Raw genomic sequence first — 16,793 nt, 5'->3', positions numbered from 1 at the left:
GTTGAATACCTTCTTGTGCCATCTTGCCTTTTTTTTTTTTTTAATTTATTTATTTGTTTTTGGCTGCGTTGGGTTTTCGTTGCTGCGCGCCGGCTTGCTCTAGTTGCGGCGAGTGGGGGCCACTCTTTGTTGCGGTGCGCGGGTGTCTCATTGCAGTGGCTTCTCTTGTTGCAGAGCACGGGCTCTAGGCACGCGGGCTTCAGTAGTTGTGGCACACAGGCTTAGCTGGTCCGCGGCATGTGGGATCTTCCCGGACCAGGGCTCGAACCCGTGTCGCCTGCGATGGCAGGCGTATTCTCAACCACTGCACCACCAGGGAAGTCCCATCTTGCTTATTTCTACTCACCATGGAAGGAATATACTTTGGGCTCAACCAGTTCTCAAGAGTTGTTTTGTGGCTGCTGCAGTTGTTGTGCTGTCTTTGTTGGACGTGTATTTAACACGTTTGAGAGAGACTCAACAGAGGCCAGTCTTAAACTAGGCCTTAAAGAAGGGCTGGATATAGAAAGGCCGGGAGAGGACTTCCCTGGCAGTCCAGTAGTTGGGACTCCGCGCTCTCACTGCCGAGGGCCCGGGTTCAATCCCTGGTTGGGGAACTAAGATCCCGTGAGCCTCGCAGTGCAGCCAGAAAAAAAAAGGCTGGGAGGCAGCAGAACCAGGGGTAAGGTTTCTGGGAAGGCTCAAGGGTAGACCCCGTGTGGCCTGTGGGAGCCACAGGAAGCAGCCAGGCATGAGAGAGCGAGAGGTGCACCCTTGAGAGTGGGAGAGAGAGCAGCTGAGGCCCAGGAGGCACATTCCTGCTCACAGTGTGTTCATACAGCAGTAAGTTAGCATCTTAACCTGGCTACAGTCCATGGTGTGGCCTGGAGGAGGAGGAGACTGAGGGTAGAGACTGAGCTCCTGGAACAGTCTAGCATGAGAAAACAGGGTGTGTAGGAGGTGGCAATGGAAAGCAAGGGGCAGAGATCTGTTTTTGCATCTATTGCAAATCCAATCCTTTGGCTTTAATTACAGTCATTAGTGTCAGTGGATGGCAGAGTGAATTTCCATAGACATGTGAGAATTTCACAAATCTCTTCCTACGTGTCAGTGAGCATGGGCTAGGTGGATATGTTTGTATACCCCCCTCCGCTGTAATCAAGGCAGTAGGTCTTACTTAAGCCGATAATTTCACAGACCAGACATAAACTAGACTCATACACAACTGTGGCAACTGTGCTTCTTTCCTGAAGATGTTAACTTTTTTTTTGAATTTTATTTATTCGTTTTTTATAAGTAGGTTCTTATTAGTTATCTATTTTATACATATTAGTGTATACACGTAAATCCCAATCTCCCAATTCATCACACCATCACCCTCCCCCCTGCCGCTTTCCCCCCCTGGTGTCCATACGTTTGTTCTCTACATCTGTGTCTCTATTTCTGCCTTGCAAACCAGTTCATCTGTACCATTTTTCTAGGTTCCACATATATGTGTTAATATACAATATTTGTTTTTCTCTTTCTGACTTACTTCACTCTGTATGACAGTCTCTAGGTCCATCCACGTCTCTGCAAATGACCCAATTTCATTCCTTTTTATGGCTGAGTAATATTCCATTGTATATATGTACCACATCTTCTTTATCCATTCGTCTGTCGATGGGCATTTAGGTTGCTTCCATGACCTGGCTATTGTAAATAGTGCTGCAATGAACATTGGGGTGCATGTGTCTTTTTGAATTATGGTTTCCTCTGGGTATATGCCCAGTAGTGGGATGACTGGGTCATATGGTGGTTCCATTTTTTGATTGGGTTGTTTGTTTTTTTAATATTGAGCTTCATGAGCTGTTTATATATTTCAGAGATTAATCCTTTGTCCGTTGATTTGTTTGCAAGTATTTCCTCTCATTCTGAGGGTTGTCTTTTTGTCTTGTTTAGAGTTTCCTTTGCTGTGCAAAAGCTTTTAAGTTTCATTAGGTCCCATTTGTTTATTTTTGTTTTTATTTCCATTTCTCTAGGAGGTCGGTCAAAAAAGATCTTGCTGTGATTTATGTCGAAGAGTGTTCTTCCTATGTTTCCTTCTAAGAGTTTTATAGTGGCCAGTCTTACATTTAGGTCTTTAATCCATTTTGAGTTTATTTTTGTATATGGTGTTAGGGAATGTTCTAATTTCATTCTTTTACATGCAGCTGTCCAGTTTTCCCAGCACCACTTATTGAAGAGGCTGTCTTCTCTCCATTGTATATCCTTGCCTCCTTTGTCATAGATTAGTTGACCACAGGCGTGTGGGTTTGTCTCTGGGCTTTCTCTCCTGTGCCACTGTCTGTGTTTCTGTTTTCTGCAGATGTTAACTTTTATGGCAAGTATGTCACACAAAACGAATGTTTTTTCTTCAAGGTTATGAATCACAAATATTTTTTAAAATGTTTTCTGCCGTATGCGTTAGCTAGGTTAAACCAGAGGAAGCTTATTTTTTCTTTCATTTTTAGTAGGTAATACATTCATAGAGTTCAAACATTTTAAAAGTAGAAAAGGTATACACTAAAATAAATCTCCCCTTCACTCCTGTCCTATTTGCTCAATTACCACCTCGCCCACTCTGCACCTCAAGAAGGAATCACTGTTAATTACTTTCTTGATGATCCTTCTAGTAACTTTGTGTACACACACAAGACAGTCTAGATATATTTATTTTCCCCTCCTGGTTTACATAAATGGTAGCACACTACATATGATATTTTCGTATTTTCCGATGTCTTCCTTTTTTTTACCACTTACTCTATATCTTTGAAATTTTTCTGTATCTCTTTTTGAAGAGCTTATTCATTCTTTTTTTTTTTTACAACTCTGTGTATTATAGAGATGGAATTTATTTTACTTTCTCCTTCTTAATGGACATGTAGGCTTCCAATCTTTTTACTATAACAAACAATGCTTAACAACTAAGTTCATATATACGTCATCTCACATATGTGAGATTTGATCCACAGAATAAATTCTTAGAAAGAAGCTTGCTGAGTCAAAGGATGTAGGCATTTGTAATTTGGGTAGATACTGCAAATTGTCCTCCCTAAGAGTAATGCAAACGACATTCTAAGCAGCAATCTTCCTGTTCCTCCACAGCACGGCTAATACAGCATCTTGTCCCGCTTTTGCAGTTTTGCCAGTCTGTTAGGTGAAAATAGCATCTCAGGACCATTTTAATCTGAATTTCTCTTATTGAGAATGAGGCCAAGCATCTCGTCATACATTTAAGAGCTCTTCATCTTTCCTTTACTATAAACTATCTGTCACAAATATTTCGCCTATTTTTATGAGTTGTGGCCTTTTTCCTCTTGATTCATGGGCGCTCTTTAAATACTCAGGATATTAGCCTATTATCTATAATATGAAGGCAAATCATTTTTCCCAGCTTGTCATTTGACTTTGGTGTTTTTGTCAGCACTAGTCGTCAGTTTAATGCAGTCAAAATTATCAACTTTTCCTTTTGTGATTTTGGGACTGCATGTCATAGCAAGAAACTGCCTTCCCCACCCCAAGAGTATAAAAGAATTCACACATATTTTCTTCTGGCACTTGCAAGTTTCACTTTTTAGCATCTTTGATCTATTCAGAATTTACCCAGGTATAAGTCTATCCAGGTATAAGCATATACTGACTGGTCCATTTTCCTCCCTTCATGTCAGATGCCACATTTATCATATACTCGGGTACATTTCTGGGCTTTTTCTCATTGATGTCTATTCATTTATGTACCAGTACTATATACTGTTTTAATCACTGAGGCTTTCTCAATTTCTTGTAATATTAAGAGGGATAGTCTCCTTCATGGCCTTTTTTTCCCCAGAATTTCAACTCTTCATATTTATTTTCTGTATACCATGGAACCACCTAGTCCAGTTGTAAAAAGCAACATAAAAATCTGTTGGTATTTTTATTGGGCTATATTAAATTTGTATATTAACTTGAATGGTATTAACATCTTATGATGTTGAATCTTCCTTTCTAAGTACATGGCATATCTTTCTACTTGCCAAAGTCTACTTCCAGATACCTGGTAGTTTTTGTTGTTGTTATTTCCTCTAACTGGTTGTTTTTTGTATATTGAAACCTAACATGTGTCCATTAATCTTTTACCCTGCTGCCTTACAGAATTCTTTTATTGTTTATAGTAGTTTTTTTATTGGTTCACTTCAGCTTTCTGGGTATATTACCATACAGTTTGTAAACAGTGATAGTTTTACATCTACCTGTCCAGTTTTTAAACCTCTATAAACTGTTTATTTATTTCTCTCATGTTTAATTTATTTCTCTGGTTTAATTCCATTGGCTAGGGTCTCCAGTACAATGTTAAATAATAGCAGTGGTAGCTGGCTTCCTCATCTTATTCCTGATTTTGGAGGGAATGCTTTGAATGTAAAGATTACTCTCGCCACAAAAATTTTCCTGTAAATAATAAACTTAATTCTGTGATAAAATTCCCTCGGTTCATTTAAAATATGACTCCATCATAAGGAACATCATAAACTCAAATATCTTCAGGCACTAGCAAGTGAGAGGGAGTTCTAAGCTCTAGCATCCCTCCACATTTTACTTACTGACAGTTCCTGGGTGAGCTGTCGAATCTTCTGTCTCATTTCATCGTAGTCTCCATACATTCGCTTCCTTACATTTTCCAAAGTGGCTCTTACCTGCAGCCCACAAAGATGCTAGTTAGAGATCAAGCTATAATAATAATAATAAATGCATATTGTGATTATATATAATTATTGATAACTATTAATTATACAAATAACATGCTCTAAAGAAAGATTCGTTTACTGAAATTCACCTACCACCCTAAAAACCATATTCAGGCCAGATTTTCCCCTTTTCCTATCACGTTTTTACAAGTAGAAAATGTTGAACAAGTTGACTTTCTAAACACATGGCTAGGAGGACCAAAAAACCAAAAAGCAAAAGCCACCTCTAATTTTCCCTATCTCTGCCCTGACTGCCAAAGAACAAATAAATGTTTGGAATATGAGTCAGGAAAGTATGAGCTTAGAGAGCCCGTAAATGTGAAATTCAGTTCCTCAGTAATCACCAACGATACACAAGGCACTAAATATAAGAAAAGTCAGTTGATCCCCCAAACACCTGTTTATACAAACTCTTTCAATTTCTCTACAGTACCACTCTTCCAGAGGAGTAACGGGGCCTTAAATACATTTTCAATAAAAACAAAAAACCTAACAAATAGTCTCTGTCTTCCCCCTTCTTCTGGTGCCCCTAGGAGGATGAAGAACTCAGGGATCTTCGAATAGAACAGGAAGCCTCAAGGGAGCCCTCTCCAGAATGCTCTGGAACTTCTATCACAGGAAAGGCTCAAAGGCAGCAGTTTGGTTTGACGGGCGTGTAGGGCACAGCACGAGCGGACCTAATTTTGAAGCTGTACTTGCACAACTAGCACGTTGTTTTAAACTGACTGCATGTTTATTAGGAGTGACTGGATACTGGTGGAGATTCCAGGGCAGGAAAGAGAGGGCAAGTCAAGACACCACGCCCTCCCCAGATGAATTCTAGTAAGAAAGACTGCTTTCTTGTCATTGACTACAAACACTTTGGGGAAATGAGCCAAAAGCGCAACTTTTCATTCTGGGCAGGCAGAATGGCTCTCATCTGCGGCCCTGAGTTAGCTCTTGGGCTGCTCACCATTGGGAAGTGGGTGGAGCTGGGTGTTGCTCCCACTGGCAAATACTGCAGGAAGCCAACTAAGCCAGAGTCACCCACAAGCAAGGGAGGGCACACAAACCCATAAATACACTCAGGAATGAGGAGCGAGTGACAGGTCTGAAACCAGCTATAGAAGGTGTTTACCCAGAAATTAATTTTAAGTTGCAGATCACAGCGGCGGTTGGGAAATTCAGGTCAGTGACTCCCCTGTGACCTGGGCACCTGACAGCCTGAACCTACTATCTCGTCTTGGGCAATTTGCAACTCTCCAATCTGCTTAGGAGGTTTACCTCTGAAGTGGTGCCGTGTTATTTGGGGCATTTCAGTGAGGAAAATACAGGAAACTAGGAAGGTGCAAGCTGTTCCCACCTGGGAAGATGAGGAATGGGATACTGTGAATGGTTAAAACTGATCTCTGGGGGTTGGATGACTGGGGCTCTGAGGCTGGTGGTCGTCACACATCTTCTGCGTGTTTGTGTATGACTATGGCTCCTTTCCTTCATTTTCTCTGCTAAGCATGTATTGTCTCTTTTATTCCTTAAAATTACACAAGTATCCAAATCTTTAGAGACACATTAAGAAATGCACATTTATTATTTTTGATATTTGATAAGAGATGTTCTTCTCAAAAACTCAAACAAAAGCCGACAACATGTGTTTTGTGTCTTATTCGCAAACACAACCAAATAAAATGAGGCACGAAGAACTCATTTTGACCTTAAGGGTCCCTTCCCAGACCTCACAATCTATACATGAGAAAACTGAAGCCCAGACAGGGCAGAAGTTTGTCTGGGCCAAAGAGCCAGACCTTGAACCAAGATCCATGGGGACTCTATTGCCCACGCTGCCCCTGCTTCTCACTTTCTAGTCTACAGGCCAGTGTTTTGGTGCAGCTCATTGCCTCTCTATCTAATCACTCTGGTTTGGGTCACAAAGGCACTGGTCAATCTAGGGAGACACGGGGTGGACCAAAAAGGAATGGAAATGATGGATGGATGGATGGATGGATGGATGGATGGATGGAGGGACAGGTAGGTAAGTCGATAGATATAGATAGATAGATAAAAAAGAAATGAAAAAATTACAAGGAAATGCTCCAAAATGTTAACAACTGTTCTGGCTGAATCGTAGAATTACGGGTGATTTTCTTTTCTTCTTCATACATATTTACATTTTCCAAAATTTCTCAATAGACCATATAGTTTAAAAGAAACATAATATTCAGTCCCTGGTCAGGGAACTAAGATCCTGCAAGCCGTGCAGCATGGCAAAAAAAAAAAAAAAAAAAATTAATATTAATTACAAAAAAATTGTAATTAATTGACCTGGGTTGGACAATGTCTATCATGGTTGACTTCCCACCATCCATTTCAACCTAACTGACTGGTCTGAACCAGCAATAGTCATCCTATTCCCCTTGTCAGTGATGGATTTGGGAACGGGCATGTGACCTGGGTCCTGGCCAATGAGAAACAAGGGGAAGTCTAATGGAGGGTCTCTATAAAGTAACCAGAGATGACTGTCCTCTTTTCCTCCTCCAGACACCATCATATTTTTAGATGTTGCCATGAGCATGAGGCTGAAGGAGAAAAGAACCCAGGGAAACTCAGAGAAGTAGAACTGGAGCTTGGAGAGGCCTGCGTAGAGCCCACCTACCCCTAGAGTTACCCCCACATGAGACAAATTCCTTTTCAGGTTGGCTTTTCCGTTACTTGCAGCAAAAAGCATCCAAATTAATACAGTTGTCCAAACTCGTACATTAGGAGTGTTCAATGTAATAAGCAAAACTACTTAAGAGCCTACTTATCATACATGGAAGAAAGAAGCCATTTGGTCTCCTGAGTATCCCTACTTAGTAACATCTAGAAATTCACTCTATACCTCACTGCAGAGTTACATCTGCGCTTTTCCTATTACCATGAAGATCTGTGGCCACATTTCCATCCACAATGATAACACTTAGAATTGTTTCAAAATGCCTTATTACATTCATATCCACCCTCTTACATGCTACAAGAAGTGTATAAACCAGAAAAAAAAAAATCCTTAAACAACTCACGTCTTTGATGTAGTTCATCTCTTCTTTCAACTGATTGGTGGTCCACCCATACACCACCATTTCTTTCTGCTGGTTTTGATCTGATCTTCGTACCACACCATAGACAACACCCTGAGGGAGTTTCATGGTGGGTTCGCCATTACTCAGGTCACGATACTAAAAGAGGAAAGAAAGAGAGAAAGAATAATGACTCTTTAGGCCTCGTAGAGACAGCTGTCATCGCGGGCCCACTGTATATGGTTATGCAGGCTGTACCCAGCACTAGGGGGCCTGGCAGTGGGGAGAGCGGCCAGTAGAAATCCAGCCTGGTCTCTGCTTGCCAAGCCACACCTGGCGTGGGCTGAGCCTGCCTTTACGCTCGAGGAATAGCACCTTTCCCTAATTTCTACCAAAGCTCTGTTCCTTTACCTTGTAGTACATATGCCAGGCCCCATCTTCCCAGAGAAGGTGCCTTTATTTAATTCTCACAAAGGCGCCAGGCGGACTTACGCCATCCCTGATAACAAGAGTGTCTAAAATCTCGCATTCTTGGTAATACTGTTTTTCTCTTTATACCAGTTCCTCTGTATGACTTCGTCCTCATCATTAACTGTGTGGCCTGAAATGCATGAGGTTGAGATACGCAAGGGAAGAATTTTGGCAGCCATCTGGCAGCCAGATTGTCCTCTGAGGTTAGGGCTGACCCTGGAGCCAGTTCCGAGGAAAGGGGGTAGGGACACCTGTTGTGACCATTCATGAAATATTTCTGGAAAGCCAGGCAGAGGTGGCATAACTTCACCCCAAAAGAATCTTCTGCTCCTTAACTCACTCAGTTAAAGCTCTGATCAGTGCTAAAGTGCAAATACCTTTGGGAAGTGGGGAACATGTCCAAGTCCTAACACATCTTCACAGACTGAAGGCTCAAGAAGCAGGAGGAAGAGAAACTAAGATTTGTTGAGCATTTCTATAAGCTAGAAATGTTCCTTATACATTTAATCTTCACAACGACACCATGACATGGTGAATGTCCTCTCCACTTTATAGCTGAGAAAACTGAAGTTCAGAGAGGTTAAGTCTCTCCCTTATGGTCACACATCTAGATTCAAGCCCAATTCTGTGTGACACTAAGTACACCTTCCCACAGTGCAGGCTCTGTTACATGTAGAGGCACAGAGTAGGCCTTCACAATATGGAAGGGAAGGGACAGGAAAAACTCAAGATGAGACAGCGAGACTTCAGAGAAAAACCAGCCTACATCTAATCTTCCTTGGGACAATGCCACAGAAGGCTGAATTCCATTATGGCAACTCTGTTCTTTCACTAATTTTAAAACCACCTTTGCGGGCTTCCCTGGTGGCGCAGTGGTTGAGAGTCCACCTGCCGAATCGGGGGACACAGGTTCGTGCCCCGGTCTGGGAAGATCCCACATGCCGCAGAGCGGCTGGGCCCGTGAGCCATGGCCACTGAGTCTGCGCGTCCGGAGCCTGTGCTCTGCAACGGGAGAGGCTACAACAGTGAGAGGCCCGCGTACCGCAAAAAAAAAAACAACAAAAAAAAACACCTTTGCATAAATTCTTTCTATGCACTTGCGAAACATCTTTGACATATACAACTATAATTTGCATTTTAAAATCATTCATTTGCAGCAGAATAGTAAGTACTTTATATTCCCATTCAGTCAAAGTTTGTAAAAGTAAAGCAAAGTTACCAGACAAATTATTAATCATTAACGACCTCTAAGGAGGGGACAGTGGGGAGGGGCAGGGATGCTGGAGGAGAGGATGACTTCAATGTTTTCTTTATACCCTTGTGTATGGTTTGTTTGCAATGTGAGCTTTTTTAAAAAAAATTAAGAAAACAAAACAGCCATTGCTTCCCACTCTTCTGTACAACCCTGTTAAGAGAGAAAATATGAGGAGGGGGACACTCTGCATTTGCTTCTGGAAAATGCTTCCACTTGAGCCCCTCATACCTGGGTCCCACGGGCACTGAGGCAACTCTTGAAGTTGGTACCTAAGTTTAGGTGAGTGGGGGGTTAAATGGCTCTCAGTGGAGTGCAAAGCTGGGATTAGATATCCCTGCTTTACTACACATTTAATTAGGAAGAGGAAAAGCTCTAATGAAACTCCCCACATACCAGGAAACAAAAGCATGCTCTTTCTGTCACCAACTCCACCCAGTTCCTGAAAAACAAGCTGATGTCGGCAGGTGGACTGGCTTACAGGAAAATGCTCAGGTGGCCGGATACAGAGGACTCTGCCTCCCTGCCCACGCGGGGAGATGAGGTCCATCACTGACGGAGGCAAATACAAACATGCCAAGGACAACACAGTCTGTGAAACACCACCCTGGAGGTCTGAAAATTATGCACATGGAAAGATACCAAAGTTCTGTTAAGTAAAAAAGAGTAAATTTCATATTCCCATTTTTTTGTTTTAGAAGTGTGTGTTTGAGTATATAAAACACCTAGAAAGATGGACTCCAAACCGTTAATGATAGTTTCCTCCGTGAAAAAGGGGATTTCACTCTTCCCTTTATGCTCTTCTGTATTCTATTTTTTAACTAGTTTGAAATAACAGGCATTATATTTGAATTGATCATTTTTATTTTAATTTTCAAAACATGAAAACTAAAAAATTATTACAAGGTCAGGGTCTAAATGACAGACCCACAGGGAAGGGCCCAGCACAGGACTCTACTCAGAGGCAGGGCCACCAGCATGGGCCGTCCCACAAGCACAGGATTCCTGAGGCAGCACGAGGAGCTGCTGGGCTGTGATGCGGAAAGGGAACGGATGGTTATGGAGAAAGAGAAGGGGAAAATATTTGTTGCTTAGCCATTTTATTATACAATATTTAATCCTCACAGTAACCCTACTGTGTAAACATTACTCTTTCTTCCAAGGTGATAGCATTCAAGTGCCTGTGCATGTCTTTCCAAATCTAGGCCCTTTCCTTGACCAGAAAGCCTTCAGGATAGCTAAGAGGAGAGGAACTAGAACACATGTCCCTGCGGCCCACAGACCTCAGGGCTATGGGAGCCAAGAGCCGGGCCCTCAGGTCCAGGGCCACTGGGAGGAGACGGGCCGGGATGGGAGGCTCTTCTCCAGCCTCCTGGCATCCATCTCCCTGGCCCCCACCACCTCCTCTCTGTTCCTTTATCAGTCAACCTCCTTCTTTTTTTTTTTTGGCGGTACGCGGGCCTCTCACCGCTGTGGTCTCTCCCATTGAGGAGCACAGGCTCCGGACGCGCAGGCTCAGCGGCCATGGCTCACAGGCCCAGGCGCTCCACGGCACGTGGGATCTTCCCAGACCGGGGCACGAACCCGTGTCCCCTGCATCGGCAGGCGGACTCTCAACCACTGCACCACCAGGGAAGCCCAGCCAACCTCCTTCTTGCCTCAGGCATTTACACAGGCTATTCCCTCTGCCTGCAGAGCCCACCGCTGGGCTGAAACGTCCTTCCCTCAAGGTCATCTGCACTGACCCTTCAGACCGTCAGGGCGCCACAACACTTCCCACAGTCGCAACGGGGTGGCTGTCAGCATCGTTACTATATGTGAGGCCTGCTCCCCTACCAACTGGAAGTTCCCAAAAGTCTAAAGTCTTGTCTTTTCCACCATAATCCCTGGCATCTAACAGTGATCACCACTTAAGGAGTTTCCCAGTGAATATTTGCTGAATGAATAGGGAGCTTTAGAAGCTGGAAGAGGTTCTGGGGAATTACCCAGAATATGTAAATATGGTCCCCTAAAGAGAACATCCTTTGTTCCTCTTAGATGGAGGGACAGGGAGATGATATTTGTCCCAATCATAAAATCTACATCCAGAAAATATTGCAAAGGAGCTGAGATTGCTATCATTTTTATGAAAGGTCAGTATGATTTTGGTCAAAAACTGGAGGACCCAGAAGAAAATGAAAAGAGCTGACACGTTTGGCACTGTGTTTGTAGCTAAATTCTTCTCCTCTCGTGTCCTTTACTCTCCCCATAAGATAAGTGTTAATTTTTAGGCATGATAATAGCATTGTGATTATATTAAGACATAATCTTTATCTTTTAGAGAAATATGCTTAAACTATTTACGATATCTGGGATACAGGGTGGAGGAAGTGGACGGGGTGGGGGGAGACGGGGCAGGACTGACTATGGGCTGAGGGTCGTCAGCTGGGTGAAGGGTCCATTATTCTCCTTTTGTTTATGTTTGAAATTCTCCAGAATTAAAAGTTTTTAACACTTCTTTATAATGCTGCTCTGTATTAATAAAAATCACATTTTCAGAAATGTACGCTAGGCCTATGAAAAGCCTCCTGGGCATGAAACAACAGGAGGTAAAATCGCCTTGCAAACAAAAGCCCTAATAAATGCACCGAATGAAAAGGTTATCGCCGAAGAAGGGAAAAGGAAACGATCAGCTGAAAGAGCATCCCAACCCCCTCGGTGCAATGCCGCAGAATTATCAACAGGCACCATCAGTCAACTATACAGAGAATGTCTCCGTGACACTGTTCCCTGGGATGTATGCACAGCTTACTACTTACTTACAGGCTCGTGCTATGGCTGTTTTCCCTAAAGACACACTTGGTGGCAAGTGCCTTAGAAAAGAAAAACTGTAGAAAAGTAACCCAGCCTCAACTCCTGCTGCAAGGGTTTTACTGCTGAGGGAGAGCTGGGGTACGAATCCAGTGACAGATGACCATATTTTCCAAACCCTAAGTCAGAATAGAAGATCTTACAACGAGATAAGCTCTATAGAGGCAGTGACTGTATCTGCCGTAGTCACCGCTATATCCCCGACACTTAGTATAAATAGATGCTCGATAAGTCCATTTTGAAGGCAAGAAGAGAGAGAGAATATTTGGAACTGTGCTTAGGCCAGAATATTTGGAGTATGTGGTCATCCTAGACACTGATCTGTGCAAAGGAAGAAAATCCCATGGTCAAGAAGGGTTCTTAGAGAATAATACCAGAAAGCACAGTTTTCCAAAAATCCAAATTGATGGTGATGGAACGCCATAGTCAGTCCCTGACCCCAGAGGCTAGGACAGGCAGCTGGTCACACGTCCAGCTGCCAATATGACTTAGATGGACCGTAACATGGATTGACTGACTTGAAAGCTATAAGCCAAGTTATTTCCAAAACTTTTTGTTTGGGACCTCTTCCTGCAGCCAGAGGGTGGCAGCTGACCTGGGGACTCTAAGTGCTGAGCCTCCGGGCATCCTATCCATCTTGTAGGCAGAGGAGGTGACTTTCAGGAATGTGCTCTGACCTGTCTGACCTGTGTGTCCATCATAGCAAATTACGGTTCCTGGTCATTACTCATGCTTGCCTTTGTTTTGCCCGATTGTGACATCAATGAACGCTACAGCTGAGCCTAAGGGGCTCTTCCACAGCCTGGGAGGGAAATAGGGAGGGGATGGGCGGCCCTGTCCCCTCAGAGAAATGGAGACCTTTGGCTTATTGAGATACTTGTTATTTCTGACTCTCTCACAGATCGAATAGAGACCACTGCCTACATAAACTCGTGCTTGGAAAAAGACGGATCACTTTGAATGCTTAAAGATGAGAAGAGGGCTTCCCTGGTGGCACAGTGGTTGAGAGTCCGCCTGCCGATGCAGGGGACACGGGTTCATGCCCCAGTCCGGGAAGATCCCACATGCCGTGGAGCGGCTGGGCCCATGAGCCATGGCCGCTGAGCCTGCGCGTCCGGAGCCTGTGCTCCGCAACGGGAGAGGCCACAACAGTGAGAGGCCCGCGTACAGCAAAAAAAAAAAAAAAAAAAAAAAAAAAATGAGAAGGGAAAGAAAAATTCTAGCCAAGCAGAAATCCCACAAGAGAATGTAGTTCTAATGACAGTATCCTTATAAGAGTAACCTCTTAAAGATATTACTCTATATTCTATCCTAATATCTTAGAGATATTACTCTTTATATTACTCTAAAGATATACTCTCTCTGTAAAGATATCTCTAAGTAGTATCTTAAAGATATTACTCCATTCTAAGCAGACAATAGCTGCTTAGGCCTCCAGGAAACACTCCAGGAAACAGAGAAGGAGAAGAATATCTTCAGGGAGGTGGGAGGATCAGTTCTTTTCTGGAACCCAGGGGTATAGTACACACCTTAGGTAAGTTACCTCGACTGATACAACAGACTTTCCTGAGAGGAGGAAGTGTGCAAGTTGACATCACCATGACGACACGGCCAGGGCACAGATCCGAGACAGAACTACTACCACTACTAGCTGTGTGGCCCTGTGCAAGTGACTTAACTTCACTGTTTCAGGGTCCTGAACAGTAAAAGGGGGATAATACCACGAGTTTCAGAAGCTTGTTTTAAGGAATACATGGAATAATATACATAAATCATCTAGTGCACCGCTGACTGGCCTTGGTTTCCCTGCTAGGAAAATTCAAGAGCTTGGTGCGCCATCGCCTGGCCCCTCCTCAGTGTCCAATGAGGTTGTGGGGCGGCAGCACTGCTGGGGCAGCCGACGCAGCCCTGACCTTATGTTAAACCACAGGCACTGCACTTTCACCGTTCTACAGATGGTGGTGTCGTACATATTCGTTTGAATAAAGAGTTCCAGAACTAAAGAAATGTGGGGAAATGCTGGCTCCAGGCTAACATTTCCATTTGCTAGAAGAGGAATTTGAGGCCCCTGGAGATGACTTGAGTGGCCCGACCACGACCTCGAGTGATCAGGCAGCCAGCACTAGAACCCAGGCCTCTTTGCCCTCCAGGGGCTGCTATCTCTGAGAGGCACATAGAGTCCTACACGCTATCACCAGGGCAGCTCCAGCCCCATCTGAATCACAGCAGCACACTCCCTCATCTGGCAACAGCCCGTGATGTTGTATAAACAGTCACACCAAGGATGAGAACGCAGCAGGCTTATTCATCCGGGGCTTTTAAGGGAACAAGGACTATAAAACCGAATGGCAAGGGTTTCCTTGGAATCATTTTACTGGGCTAGGAAAGTCCCCGACTTTTCATACATACACATATATCCGCTCTCCCTCACTCAGGGTTCTCCAAGATCGAGAGAGAAACAACTTCTTTAAAAACACAAGTCACTAAAGGACATCTATGACAGAAGGATGCTAATAGCTAATTAAAATATTATACACTTCAAGCTACTTTGTCACTTTGGAAACACCTCACCATCGCACAGCCTCCGAATAGGCAGAGCTCAGATCGTATTCTCTAAAATTCAACTATGCAGTGAGACCCTGATTCAACACTGGTGTTGGTTCTATCTCTTACTTCTCTGTGTATGTGTGTATCTGTGTGTGCATAAGAATATTTGCACATAGATTTGGATAGGAATATGGATACATACATTCACAAAGTTCTTTGAAAATGATAGGGGTTTAATTTCAAAATTATCTACTACCGGGCTTCCCTGGTGGCACAGTGGTTGGGAGTCCGCCTGCCGATGCAGGGGACACGGGTTCGTGCCCCGGTCCGGGAAGATCCCACATGCTGTGGAGCGGCTGGGCCCGTGAGCCATGGCTGCTGAGCCTGCACATCCGGAGCCTGTGCTCCGCAACAGGAGAGGCCACAACAGTGAGAGGCCCGCATATTGCAAAAAAAACCACAATTATCTACTACCAATTTTAATTTTAATGTTCAACAATTTAATAAACATGTCATCAATCCCTCAACACGACATTTGTGTCTACAAACTAATCAGCATTTCCTCTTCCATATAATTAATGACGTTTAATATACAAATAAAAGTCCATTGCTCATTTGCCCGAGTTGTTAATACAATTTAAGGTGATAATATTCCACAAAGAAACTTATCATGGGTTGAACAGTGTCCTGCAAATAGAGAGCACGTTGGAGCCCCCTTCCCCAGTACCTCAGAATTTGGCCTTATTTGGAGACAGGGTCAAGTTAAGAAGAGGTCACTGGAGTTAAGACCTAATCCTATATGACTAGTGTCCTTACAAAAAGAGGACAACTTGGATTCAGAGACAAACACACACAAGGAGAACAGCATGTAAATCTGGAGTGATGCTGCCACAGCCAGGGATTGCCAACAGCCGCCAGAAGCGGAAAGAGGCAAGGAAGCATTCTTCCCTGGAGCCCTCAGAGAGAGCGTAGCCCTGCGGATACCATGATCCCGGACTTTCAGCCTCCAAGACTGGGACGCCATAAATTTCTGCTGTTTAAGCCCCCCAGTTTGTGCAACTTTTTTATGGCAGCCCAAGGAAACTAACACAAAACTGAATCACCATAATCCACAGTCACGCACTAAGCGCCAACTGTGGGCAAAATGAAAAGACTGCACATTGTTAAGTGTGTGTATATATGGACAAGTTGTACACGGATGTGGCAGGAGTATGTATGTATACATATGTGGAGTGCTTAGCAGCAGATGGCTAGGTGCCAAGGGAGAGGGTAGCCTGGGTGTCCTGCAGCTCAAGAGAGGGGATAATCACCCAAGCACAGGCAGTCCAGGAAGGTCGTGGGGAAGCGGGCCTTCAGTAGGGTCTTGAAGGGTGAGGAGACTTGGATAAACTGAGTGTGGCTGGGCAGAGACTCATAAATGATCCAGATTTCATACTTTTAAATACTAAAGTAATGGTAATACAGCAATAAAATATCTGTCCATAAAAGTAACACCACGCAGAGAACAATGAACACCAACTCAGCCACCAGCAGGACAGGACTCGGGAGAGCAAAGCTGATGTACAGGGTGTGCATCCTCCCGAAAGCGGCCAACCTGTGTATGGAGGAGTTCTCTGAGGTAAGGTTTGTGCAGAGAGAGGAGGCGAGACCCAGGTATATTGGCAGAGGGATGCTCAGAGGAGGACATCATAACATCAGAAAAGATGCAGCAGGCACAGCCCAAAAGGGAGGAGGAGATGCAGTTTCAGGAAGGAGAATGACTTCTCCAGGGGGGACAGGGGAGAAAAGCAAAGAACCAGGGCCACTGGGTTTGACAAAAAAGGGGAAGCAATTTGGCATTAAGTCATCGCCTCTCTAATCAGTGTTACAGGCCAGACACTGTGGTGGGACCTTTGCATATACTAGCTCAGTTACTCTCTG

The 16,793-nt window shown here is 43.8% G+C and overlaps 1 protein-coding gene across 6 annotated transcripts in view; it reads right to left on the bottom strand.

The window, feature by feature from the left end:
* MYZAP (myocardial zonula adherens protein) overlaps positions 1-16,793 on the bottom strand; it is a 116,960-nt gene that overhangs the window by 68,645 nt on the left and 31,522 nt on the right. For all 6 annotated transcript variants that reach the window (XM_073801063.1, XM_073801062.1, XM_004323762.4 and 3 more), the window contains 2 exons: positions 7,757-7,912; positions 4,581-4,673 (listed from right to left, as the gene is read on the bottom strand). In XM_073801063.1, coding sequence (XP_073657164.1) covers positions 4,581-4,673; positions 7,757-7,882 — 219 coding nt within the window. In that variant the 5' untranslated portion in view covers positions 7,883-7,912. The remainder of the gene's footprint in view (positions 1-4,580; positions 4,674-7,756; positions 7,913-16,793) is intronic.

Source organism: Tursiops truncatus, chromosome 2 (assembly GCF_011762595.2).
Source record: "Tursiops truncatus isolate mTurTru1 chromosome 2, mTurTru1.mat.Y, whole genome shotgun sequence".
NCBI lineage: Eukaryota > Metazoa > Chordata > Mammalia > Artiodactyla > Delphinidae > Tursiops > Tursiops truncatus.
Note: the sequence above shows the minus strand (reverse complement) of the source record. Positions and strands in the feature narration are given on the sequence as shown.